At 37.0% G+C, this 11,975-nt stretch overlaps 1 protein-coding gene across 2 annotated transcripts; it reads left to right on the plus strand.

The window, feature by feature from the left end:
• The first annotated feature begins 6,456 nt into the window (after nucleotides 1–6,456).
• Nucleotides 6,457–10,627, plus strand: LOC148023277 (uncharacterized). 2 transcript variants are annotated; one of them, XM_087696314.1, is made up of 6 exons: nucleotides 6,457–6,518; nucleotides 6,923–7,201; nucleotides 8,409–8,674; nucleotides 9,226–9,347; nucleotides 9,440–9,522; nucleotides 10,167–10,625. In XM_087696314.1, exons 2-6 carry the CDS (start codon nucleotides 6,962–6,964, stop codon nucleotides 10,467–10,469), a joined length of 1,014 nt encoding a protein of 337 aa, XP_087552440.1. In that variant the 5' UTR covers nucleotides 6,457–6,518; nucleotides 6,923–6,961; the 3' UTR covers nucleotides 10,470–10,625. The 2 variants fall into 2 exon arrangements, with proteins under 2 accessions (XP_087552440.1, XP_087552441.1); XM_087696315.1 differs by lacking the exon at nucleotides 6,457–6,518 and adding an exon at nucleotides 6,547–6,781 and having other exon boundaries at nucleotides 10,167–10,627.
• Nucleotides 10,628–11,975: the final 1,348 nt, after the last annotated feature.

The following is an 11,975-nucleotide window of genomic DNA, read 5'->3' on the forward strand; positions in this document are numbered from 1 at the left end:
CTCGCATGCATCTGCATAGCCAAGGAAAATGCATTTGACACTCTTAGGATCCAACTTATTCCACTTATCCTTGGGCACATGGCAGAATGCCTCACATCCAAAGACATGTAGATGCGCATAAGACCGGAGGTTTCCTAGTCCATACCTCCTCTGCAACTTAGAAATCCAAACCACTGAAAGGTGATCCATTGATGACATGCACAACTGTACTCACTGCCTCAGCCCAAAAGCTCTGTGGTAGGCATGCATGGCTAAACATACTACGTACACACTCTTGGATGGTTCTATTCATCCTCTTAGCCAAACCATTCTGGGGTGGGGTATAGGGGGTGGTCAACTGACACTTAATACCCCTCTTGTCACATAGCTACTCAAAGGCACATGACACATATTCTCCCCCATTATCAGTCCTAAGGCATTTCAGTCTTTGCCCACCAACCAATGCAAGCCATCTTCGAAACATAGCCAAGACATCTGACTTAAGCTCTGACTTAAGCTTAATGGGGTAAGCCCAGACTTTACACGAAAAATTGTCAATGAATGTCACAAAATACTTTGCACCACCTAGAGACTGACATCAAGTACATCCAAACTATAACTTTGGCAAGCTGAGAAATAGCCAAAGTAAGCTTTAGGCAATCAAATATCAATCCAAAGCAAAGCTCAATAACATCCAACTCCAAACAATGTAACGAGCGTGTAGTAGTGGCATAGGGCAAGCATTTCAAGTCCAATCAGACATAAGCAAAGTACATGCCATAAGTACATCAGAGATGAAGATCCCAATGCTATGAAAAGTGAGCTCAAGTTCAACCAATGATTCGAGAGCAAATCCAAGCTCTATGTCAATCCCTGAGAGTCACTACATCAGTGTATACATCCAAGACATAGCATGAATCCAACACGCATATCCAAATATAAGAAAATAAGCTTTAGCCCTGAATATTCTAGCAATAAATAAACATCCAATACTGAGAAAAGAGTGTCTCAATCCAAGCTCAAAGCCATAGACAAACCATAGGCATAATTTCCCATTTGTATAGGCACCAATCGGGCATAATCGGGCATCAAATGACTATGTAGCATGAGCATAAAGTGTAATGATAGAGGGCTGCCTTGTTTTGGGCTGCTTGTGGACTATGTATGATAGTCAATGACTGAGTAAATTCAGCCCCAAAAGCATCTCACATCATAGGCATACATTCCCCTAGTATTCGAGGTGCATTTGGGACCTCAACCGAGCAACCAATGTCAATGCCAACCAAGCATAAACATAAAGTGCTAATGTAACATTGTTTGTGGCTACCTATGGACTGTGGAAAATAGTCTTGGACTGAGGTAAATCATTTCACAAATCAATGCCAATGACAACCACCAATGTCGAGCATCAAGGGGGTGTTCCCAAGTGCCAAATGAAGTGTTTTCAAGCTGCCAATGAATGCCAAGGGAGGGCTGAAGTAAAAAATGAATTTTTGCAGGTCTTCAAGCTAGTCCAAAATAATCTGGGGCCTATGGAAGGGCTAGGCAAGGTCAAGGCAAGGTTGGGGGAGTAGTCAAGGACCCCCATGAGCTTCCTCTTGAAGGGCAAAGTCACTAGTAGAGAGTAAGCATCACAAGAAGCAAGATGACATGACTGCCCTACTTCACAAAACCTGTGGAATGAAATAAAATAACAAAAGAGAGCTCCAATACCTCTGAAGAAATGCCATAAGGGTGCCCAAATGGGTCGGGTAGGTGCTCGGGAAGCCAAGGAGTGATGGGATCTCGGGAGAGTCGGCTATGGCTGCCGGGAAGGAGACCCAATGAGTGTAGGTAATCGATAGGAAGCTGAAAGAGTCATGAACCAAGTTGGAATGCTTGAGCAACCATGCTTTGATATTAGTTGAAAGGTGAGAAGGATCAAAGCTTGCTTGGAAGAGCTATGATGGGAGAGCAAGAGCAAGAAAGAGAGAGAGACCAAATGGGAACTCCAATAGACACAATGTGTGACGGGCCTTCCTTTATTCAAACTATCACTAAAAGAATAAATAATAAAGTGATGGTGACAGGTGCTCGCCACCTGCAATGTGCAGTGGCGAGTACTGCTAGTGCAGTAATATACGGGCGGCTAGGCAGAGGTGCCTTTACCCCCAATAGAATGTATCCCAACTTTTAGGCAAAGTGCATAGCAAGAAAGTACCCTTGAACTCATTGAGGTATACAGACATGTCTCTACCCTCCTTCATGTGGAGATCCATCAACTTCTTTAGCTAGTAAACCTTGTTAGCAGCATTCTTTTAAGCATACAACTCCTCAACTCTTGTCCACATAGCATAGATGAAATCCAACTTCTTTAAGTTGAACAACAAAGAGCCTACAATTGAAAGCTCAATCGTAGAGCATGCAAGCTCATCCAGATCATCCCAATCTTCTGGCTCTATGTTTGTTGGTCATATCTCCTTAGTCTTAATAGGCTTCACTTGTTTTTTCTGCACCAAGATGTTGTAGCACTGCTTTTTCCATATGGCAAAGTTATGTGCACTCTGAAGCTTCTTGATATGCAGAAGGTTACCGCTATCACTATTGCTATTACTGTTGCTAGCCACGATTGCAGCCAAAAATGATAGGAAATGTCACCAAAGACAAGCCTAAACTGTCACACAACTAACCAAGAAGAGATGAAAAATCCAAACAGTAAGATATTTCCAAATTCTATTGTTTAGTACTGATTATTGATCATATTCCAGTATAGCCAAGGCATTTCAGATCAACAGCATACATGAATGCATAATTAAATAGCATATGACAGCTCTAGGCATAGATTGCCTACAAATGGTACCTGTTGTTCATAGTGTACAACATAAAAAAAAGTCTAAATAAATTGATATGTTTCATCCTATATATGAGGCACAAAGCATGTGCAATCACTACTCAAGAAAATGCTATTATGTCAATACCAAATTAGTACTAGAGATCCTCATGCATGAAACTCAACCAAAATCTCTTACAAGTATGGTACCTGTAGCCTACAAATTTTTATAGCCAAAGTCAATGTTGGCACGCTCTAAACCAAGCTTAAAACATCCCCAAAGTCATCTCTAGATGTCTAACATTCATGGTATAAATGAATATAGCATCAATAGCACTCAAGAGATAGCCCAAACACATTAGGTATAGCATAAACTTCTGTCAAGTGTATTCATTCTTGTGTATTACAGCATATCTATCTCTATCAAAACTAAAAATTTGAAGTGCTTGAATCAGCCCAGAGACATCTCACAGCATGAGCATAACATCCCCAAAGTATCCACAACACTAATCATAGCCATTCAGACATCAAATGAGTATAACCAAGTAGCACGAGCCATTAAGACAAGGGACTGCCCAATTTTACATAGCTTGCTGACTATCTTCATAGTCCAAAACTTAAGATATGGTGGTAAATCTCAATGTCAAGTGTCAATAGTTGATGTCGAGGTTCATTACCACTTACCAAGAGTGTAAACAGAAAAGATAAGCCACCATTGAGCTAGAGTAAAAGCGGGAGAGGACTGAGTTGTCAAAGAAAAGATCTAAAAAGATGGTGTAAATTTGTGCCTACTATTCTTGGGGTTTGGGCAGCAACAAGTAATTTTTTGTAAGCCTCAATCAAGGCTATAGGAAAGCTAGGATAAGCCTAAACCAAGTGTGGAGCAAGCCTTGCAAGTCTTCATGTGCAAACTGAGGTGGAACTAACCTATGGACTGAGCTGAAAACTCATTGTCTTGAGCTCATCACAAGCTCAAGAAGTCTTGCAAAAGCACCCACAAAGTTGGGGAAAAACAAAACTCCTAGTCTAGCTCTGATACCATTTTGAAGTAGACGAATCCATGGAGCTTCAATGGAGTTGTCAACGTCAATGGAGATGTAAGTTGAGTGAGAGAGAAGCAGACATAGTATGTGGGTACAATGATAGTACCATTACGGTTTTTTCATATAGGTATATAAATATGATATAGCCCCAAAGAATACATTCACACCCAATGTGGGTGTGGGCATGATGGCCCTTTATTTCCATGTTCACATTGATAAATGAATTATGTAAGAATATTTAGTGTATATTAGCTAGAAGGTGGCTGGGCTGCATGTTATGCCACCTAATTTTTTCCCCTCTGTAACCTTTGCTATTTGTGTCGAAAATTCAATATGTAAGTGTCGCTATTTGCGTTGCTATATGCATCGCTAATTGTCATTAGCGACACATATAGCGACACTAATAGTGATGGATCTATCGCATTGCTAATAGTGATGATGGGGGAAATTTTTTCCATGAATAATTCCATCACTTTAAACATTGGTATTGGGTCTATATGTTGTAGTGGTTGCTTGTATCTTTGAGGTTCTCCTATTTATCTTGATGCACTGTAGCTATCACAACTTTTTCTTATCAAGTGTGATAGGTGTAGTCACAACTAATGGTTGGTGAGTGTTTCGATTCCACTCTTGATTAGGAATTATGGGATTTATTGTTGGTGGATTGAGCTTTATTAGTATCAATAAAGGTTTAGACAACCATAACCAACAACAATTTCTTGTATAGTATCCTTGAGCATGCAGAAGGGACTTTGGACCCAGCATTGCAATATGCTAGCTTTTTATCGATGCCTTCAACTATAAGCTTTGGATCTTCTCCTTTGTTTCCTACAATGTTATTGTTGCTTGGTGGCAATGGTTTTGGAGGTCTAACTTGTATCCTTAGCATCATTCACTAGATTTTTTGCTTGGGGAGTAGTCATGCTAATTGGTTTCCTCTCTTCGCTATGTAGTCAAAGCATTTTCTTTCCTTTTTCACTAGGCATCTCTTTTGAAACATGGATTTTCTTCTTATCTTTCCCTCAAGGACTACCAAGGTCTCTCTTTGCTAAAGGTTGTGATTATCCCCACATATGGGAGCATCAAACATATTCTTTGTGCTATGTAGAAGCACTAGTTCCAAGGGAAAGGAAGTAAGTCTCCATCATCTCAATCCATACCTCAATATCCATTTCCACATCTTTCATCTTGTCCTCAAACTCAAGTGGCTTGACTTGTTTAAGAAGGAATCGAGTTTCTTGAGCCTTTGTAGGATTAGTAGTAGGTGCAACACCTTGGATTACAATGCAGGCAATTACTTTTACATAATTTATCCAAGATCCCATATAACTTTTTTCACATTTGCAACATGAGGCCCAAAGAAATATTGACCCCACACAAATGGAAGGAAAATGAGCATTGATGACAATTCTATAGGTTGCATAGTAGAAAGGAGCATAGTAGGAAGTCCTCATTTGAGAATTTGAGTGAAATGAGTAGGGAAAATGAAAATGTCACACTCTCAACAACATGAGGTTGCAAGAGCAAATACAAGAGACTAGCTTATCAATTTATTTGACTCTTCACCCTATGAGAAATTTGGGAAGTTTGCACCCAACTTGTATTTGATAGGTTAAAAGTGCTAATCACATTGTCTAAAATAGTTTATAAAAGTGAAATGATTTTGGGATGTTGCATGTAAATTGGAAAATTTTAAGGAAAAGGAGCTACTTTTTGTGTTTGATGATAGTTGTTACTAATCTAATATCTTTCAAGTGTAAAACATTAGTCAAGGTATTACTTTCTTGAGATGCCTTAGATAAATAAGACAATAATTCCTATTTTTACCACTTAAATTTGGGAAAATACAATTCTTTACATTTGGCGTGTTCCTCTTAGTGGTTTGATAACATTTCTAATAAATTTGACTAGATAAAACTCTTTACATATAGCATTCTTCCCTAATGGGTTTGGGGTCTCATTCCTTGTGAAGAAGGAGACAACTTGACAAAATTTGCAAATGTCCTCTTGCTAGATTATGGTAAATTGAGGTAGTTCAACATTACTACTTTCAAAGTCATGATTCTATAAGGGAAATTTTAGTAAACACTATAAGGGTATTTTTCATTGAGATGTTAGATTTATACAACTTTTGATTGAACATATTGCAAAGGACCAATTGAAATATATTAGGGTAAGAAACAAGTATTGAAAGTCCAAATGAGCAATAAGAAACAATCTTTGTATTAGGCACTTAGATATGCCCATAACAACCAAGGAAACTAGATTACCATTTGGAAAAAGTACTTACACTCGCAAAATGAGTTTGAAACAAAAGTACTTATGCTTACAAAATGAGTTGTTCAAAATAAGTGGATTCATTTCTACTCTTGGTGATTCATACTTTTGTTTTTATGGAGAATATCAACCTTAAACTTAATAAAATAACAAGCTTGCCACTTTAAAGGAAGGAAGGCATTTTGAAGTTGTACTAGCATGAATCTAAATGTAGAATTAGGTGGAAAGCCACACAAGAAATGTGGTAGCTCATAACAAAGGGAGAGATCTTGCATGATTCATACCATAATTCCATTAACACTAATTAGTTAAATACATACAATCTATAAATGAGAGTAAGGATCCTCCCACTTTTCATGTTCATGGTGAAATTTTGGTAGCTTGAATTGGCATCTTAGAGCGGGTTTTAGGTAGTCCTATAAATATGCTAGAGCTTTTCTCCCAAATATTTTTCACATTTCTTTAGTTCTCATTACTTAAAAGATTAATGCTCCCTTAGCCTTTGATATGTCATGTTCTTCCACTTCATCCATAATGTTCCTTGGCTATGGAATTTCCAAAGTAGCATTTAAAAAAAGGAAGTTCTATGAAGTCTTCATTAGGTTTATCAGTTCTATTTCTTATGAGATTCAACCTTCTAACCAAGCTTCTTAGTGATTGGTTTATAACTAGGGTACTAACTAGTTCAATATAGAACCTCATGTTATAATGATTTACAATCTTATATGTACATAAAAGTGAATATATTTTGGATTCATGAGTTGTGTTACATTTTCTTCTCACATTCTAAGTTTCATTTTAAATGTATGGCTAGAACATAACAACACTTTTGCAACAAGCACAATAGAGCAACATGGCCATTGTGAAAAATTGTGGCATTGCACATATCAAGATGGGAGATCCACAAGAAGATGCACTTCAACTAATCACACGTTCTCAATCAAGAGATCCTCCTCCTTATCATGTTCTTATACATCTCACCCATCGGCCAATCAACCCATCTGATCATAATACTATTGCCATGGGCCGCCTCCTCCACCTTCAACAACAACCTCCAATCATTGGTTGTGAAGGTTGTGGCATTATTGAGCAGGTATACGAGTTTCATATTCACTTTCAATAACAAGACTAAATTGGTTTCATTAAAATACACAAAAACGAAATTATTATTAAATGTCTTGACTCTTAAATGGAAACAACCTTACAATGAAACTATGCTTTTGTAGAATTCAGTATGACTAGAAAATTATACAATTTTAAATATAGTGCCTAGTTTTCCTTAAAGAAAAGGCATTATTATTGGCAAACAACAAGGAAAACCCAATATTGTGTTATTCTTAAACAATTACACTTATGCAATGCATTATCATTTTAATTACGACTTAAAGCCTTGACATATTTATAAAAATTTTCATTTTGTGGCACATTTGTCAATTGGCTTTCATCTTGTTATTTGAAAGCTCAAATGTGGGATTCTACGTTGAATGTCCTTTGTTATATTGTTAGGAAACAATGGTGCATGATTGCCTAAGTATATCTTTTTAATTATGCATACTAGATTTAAACTTGCACATTAGCATTATAATTGAGTTTAATCTCACTAAGAAATGTCAATATTAAGAAAATGACTAATGTTTGAGCCCTATTTGTGTGTGTGTTCATTGAAAACAATACATCCCTTACCTATTCATTTGTAATAGTCAAATATATGTTCAAGTTTGCTAGCAATGGCATGGGCTCAATTTAATTCCTTATAACTCAATAAACAAAAAATGTAGAACTCATTTGTGTGGGAGTAAATGTATAGTTCATCTTATGAATGTTTTCCACCAAATTCATAGATGGCATTCTCATTTTGCTTGCATTCTAGTACATCAAGCAACCTTGTTTTCATTTTTGTTTAGAAAATTTAATACATTAGCTTCATGATGTCTACCACAACACAAAATTATAGAATTTTGCTAGTAAAATATTAAACCACAAGAGAGCTAATGTTTTAGCCAATGTAAAGCTCATTGTATTACTTGAAAGCCACTATGTCTTGAATAGATTTTATTGCTTGTTATATTTTGTGAGTGCTTGTCCATATAAGTATGTTTGCACCTGTGCTTGCATGTATTAAATGTGTATGTATTGTGCTCACATGTTCATGTACACACATACATGTTTAAAATAGAGTTTACACTGCATGAGAGAGAGAGAGAGAGAGAGAGAGAGAGAGAGAGAGAGAGAGAGAGAGAGAGAGAGAGAGAGAGAGAGAGAGAGAGAGAGAGAGACTGACCAAGATAGTAGTGTTTTAGATAGGTGATGGTGTTACGAAGTTTCAACTGGGTCAACGTGTAGTTCCACTTATACTAATAGACTATTATACAAATGGTCAAGGGTCTTGGCAAGAATTCATCACTCTTCCAGAAGTTCAAGTGATTGCAATTACAGACAAGATTAGTAATGAGGTTGCAGCCCAATCAATTATCAATCCTTGGACTACTTATGGACTTCTCAATGACCTTCATGTCCCTAAGGGTGAATACATATTACAGACAGCTGCAGCTTCAGTATTGGGCAGGTAAATTCTAAATTTAGAGCCATCATAGTGTATCAAAATTTGTTAATTCTAGTTAGACTATTTGAGAATCCCCTTAATTACAATATCAAAATTGCAAAATGCAAATCATTGCCATGGTCACTTGCATTACCCTCCCTCTAGATAGATTTAGAATATTATAGTAGCAATATTTTGTAGAACTATAGAGGTCCTCACAATAAAAGTCTTAAAAGTAGCAATATGGTGGAGATGCAAGAGAAATATTTACTTGTTGTATTGTGATGGAAAATAATAATTGTGATTTCATTAAATCTAACGTCTCTACTCAACAAATTGCAAAACAAAATTGCATACCACTGATATACTTTACCACATTCAGACTTCATAATTACTATGCTAGATTTGTTTAATAAAAGTAGAACTTTGTCCTCACTAAATCAAAGGAAGAGAGAGATATTGCCATTGTAAGAAGATATTGCCATTATAAGAAGTGTTTTTTACACTAGAGGATATAAGTCCTTGCAGATGCATTTTTGTTCTACCAATGTTTGATATTTACTACATCAATGTAGGCAACTAATCCAATTGAGCAAGCATTGGGGCATAAAAACTATCAATATCGTGAGAAGAGAGAAGTGGAGAGATGAATTAAAGGCACTTGGGGCTGATGAGGTGATAAATTCTGAGATTGAAGGTAAGTTTTGAAGAAAGTTAAATTTTTTCTCCCGTGCTTTTAATTTCTGTTATGCTTATGATACCTCAGCATGTATAATCCATTTTGTGCAGATATTGTTTCAAGAGTTAATGAGATTACCCGTGGAAAAAAGGTATATGCTGCTATTGATGCTGTGGGTGGAGAATTAACAAAGGTGAGATACATGTGCAAGTTACATAAATGCACATGGATGTATGTGCTTGCATAGTCCACATGTGATCCAATACATGTAGACATTCGCATGTGTTCTTACATGTAGTTCACTTGTGCTACATAAACTTGGTGTTTTGAATTTACAAAAACACATGCTTTGTTTTCTACATTTGTGTAGATGTCAATGTACATGCATACATACATGCATGTATGCATGCCTACTTACCTACCTACCTATATGTGTATAAACACACACACACACATACATAAGATGTGTTTCTGCATATATATATATATATATATATATATATATATATATATATATATATATATATATATATATATATATATATATATGCAGACACTACATACACATGCAAAGACACACACACATGCATGCGTGCGGATGCACACACATACCTTTATTATGTTCATATGCATGATTGCATATGTGTACATACATTTTTGTAGAAATACACCTATGTGCACACACGTATACATATCTATGACATATATATATATATATATACATAGTATACATAGACATACAAATGAGAGAGAGAGAGAGAGAGAGAGAGAGAGAGAGAGAGAGAGAGAGAGAGAGAGAGAGAGAGAGAGAGAGAGATTCATTCTTGTATCTTGCAGAGCATTGCAGGTAGTGTTAGGGATGGTGGCCAAGTCTTTGTATATGGGGTGTTGTCAGGTTGGGAAATTAGGCTAAGCACATTTGATTTGACAAGGAAAGTAAAAGTTACTTGGTGGATTCTCTCTGATTATGTTAGCACTAATGAGAAGAGGCATCATGTCGCAGTGGAAGTGATGAAGCTTTTAGAAAAACAGATCATCACCCCCCTTGTAGGAAAACAATTCAGTTTGGAGGACTTTAAGGTAGCACTATTAGAATCAAGAAAAGAGGGACGTGGAGGAAAGGTGCTACTTGTAAGCTAACTTTATACTTTAAGATATAGTGCTATTGTTAAATAGTAGCATAATGATACACAAAGTTGCAAATTCATATTTCTCTAAATAGTAGTTAAGGATTATTCAAAAGTTTTCCATCGAGCTATAAACTAATTGATTGAACATACATCAATTTCTTGAATCCTTGGTGTTAGATTCAAAGACATATGCCCAAATTTCCCTTACTAATATATTAAGCTAATTATTATTTGGCTAGTTTCATGGATGTTGAATTAGACATTAGCTCGACCGATGTAGTGGATCATGTTTTTTGAATCAATTTGAGATAGTCACTTTCAATTTTTATGCCTTTGCCATTCCCATAGATATGAATGAACATAAAGTATTTATAAATCATTGTTAAGTCTCAAAGCACATTTCGTAGCACTACATATGCAGGTGCCTAACCAAGGACTTTACTATATGCATTTGATTCACAAAACTTCAAGCAACAAATTCTACTATAAAACATGTAATAGATTAAAAAACAACTAGATGAGCACAATTAAAAATAAAAATCCAATCATATTTGCGTATTAATAAAAAGAATAGATATCTGCATCACCACTCACGGTAAGAGTTTTTGGGACTCTTGCTATCCAAGCAGAACCTCTTCGTAGCCCAAAAATAGCCAATCACTTCCTGTAGACTTTTAGAAAAGCATTCTCGATGTCATTCTAGAAACAAAACTAGGTTCACCATGAACACTACTATTCCAGATAAGCCACGCCTTCTCAAGAACTACAACCCTAATCACAACCCCACATTTCAAGTGGCTTTGGGGGTAGGTCTTCATGATCCCCAAAAATGGCTTGTTTGCATTTGATTGATGAGTGGAACTTGACACCATACATGATGTTTTGGAACTTCCTGCAAAGACTTTAGACAAACTGACACCACTCAAAATAGATGAAAAATATGCCCTCCTCTTTCCACACGTACTAAAAGGAACACAAGGGGTTACACCTTGTCCTTTGTAGGTTATTCGAGTTTGGCCATTTATGTGAGGGAGTGCTACCTTGTCTAGAGGTTAGTCAAAAATCAAGATCACTCACATCCCGGAGGTTTGTTGGCCATTTTAGCACACCCTCGCCAGCAGCCACGTTGACTAACAGATGTGCATATTCACCTTCATAAGCAAGAGTGTTGAATCCGAAGTGATTGCTGCCGGGAGGCATCCCGGTGACAGGACCCCGTCTAGGTAGCATCGCTAAGCACCTCACGCCAGTAGGTAATTAGCATGCGGACTGTCTCAAAATGGTGGATTGCCGACTCGATCTTGGGGCTCGAAAGCTTACCAATCCAATTCAACTCAATCCCAGTAAGCTTTTTGCTAGCTGGAGAAGGTACTTGACCAGACAATTAGTCTTGGGTTGCTGGAGATCAATGCTCTTGAGCAACAAGCACTGTATAAGCCTCTTGCCTTTTTCCGCTGACTTGCTCCCACCCAACAGCGCCGACCCACGCCTTCTTCTTGTTATAAGTCCACAAACA

Source organism: Lygodium microphyllum, chromosome 16 (genome assembly GCF_053477565.2).
Source record: "Lygodium microphyllum isolate KBCC chromosome 16, Lygodium_microphyllum_v1.1.10, whole genome shotgun sequence".
In the NCBI taxonomy this organism is placed as follows: Eukaryota; Viridiplantae; Streptophyta; class Polypodiopsida; order Schizaeales; family Lygodiaceae; genus Lygodium; species Lygodium microphyllum.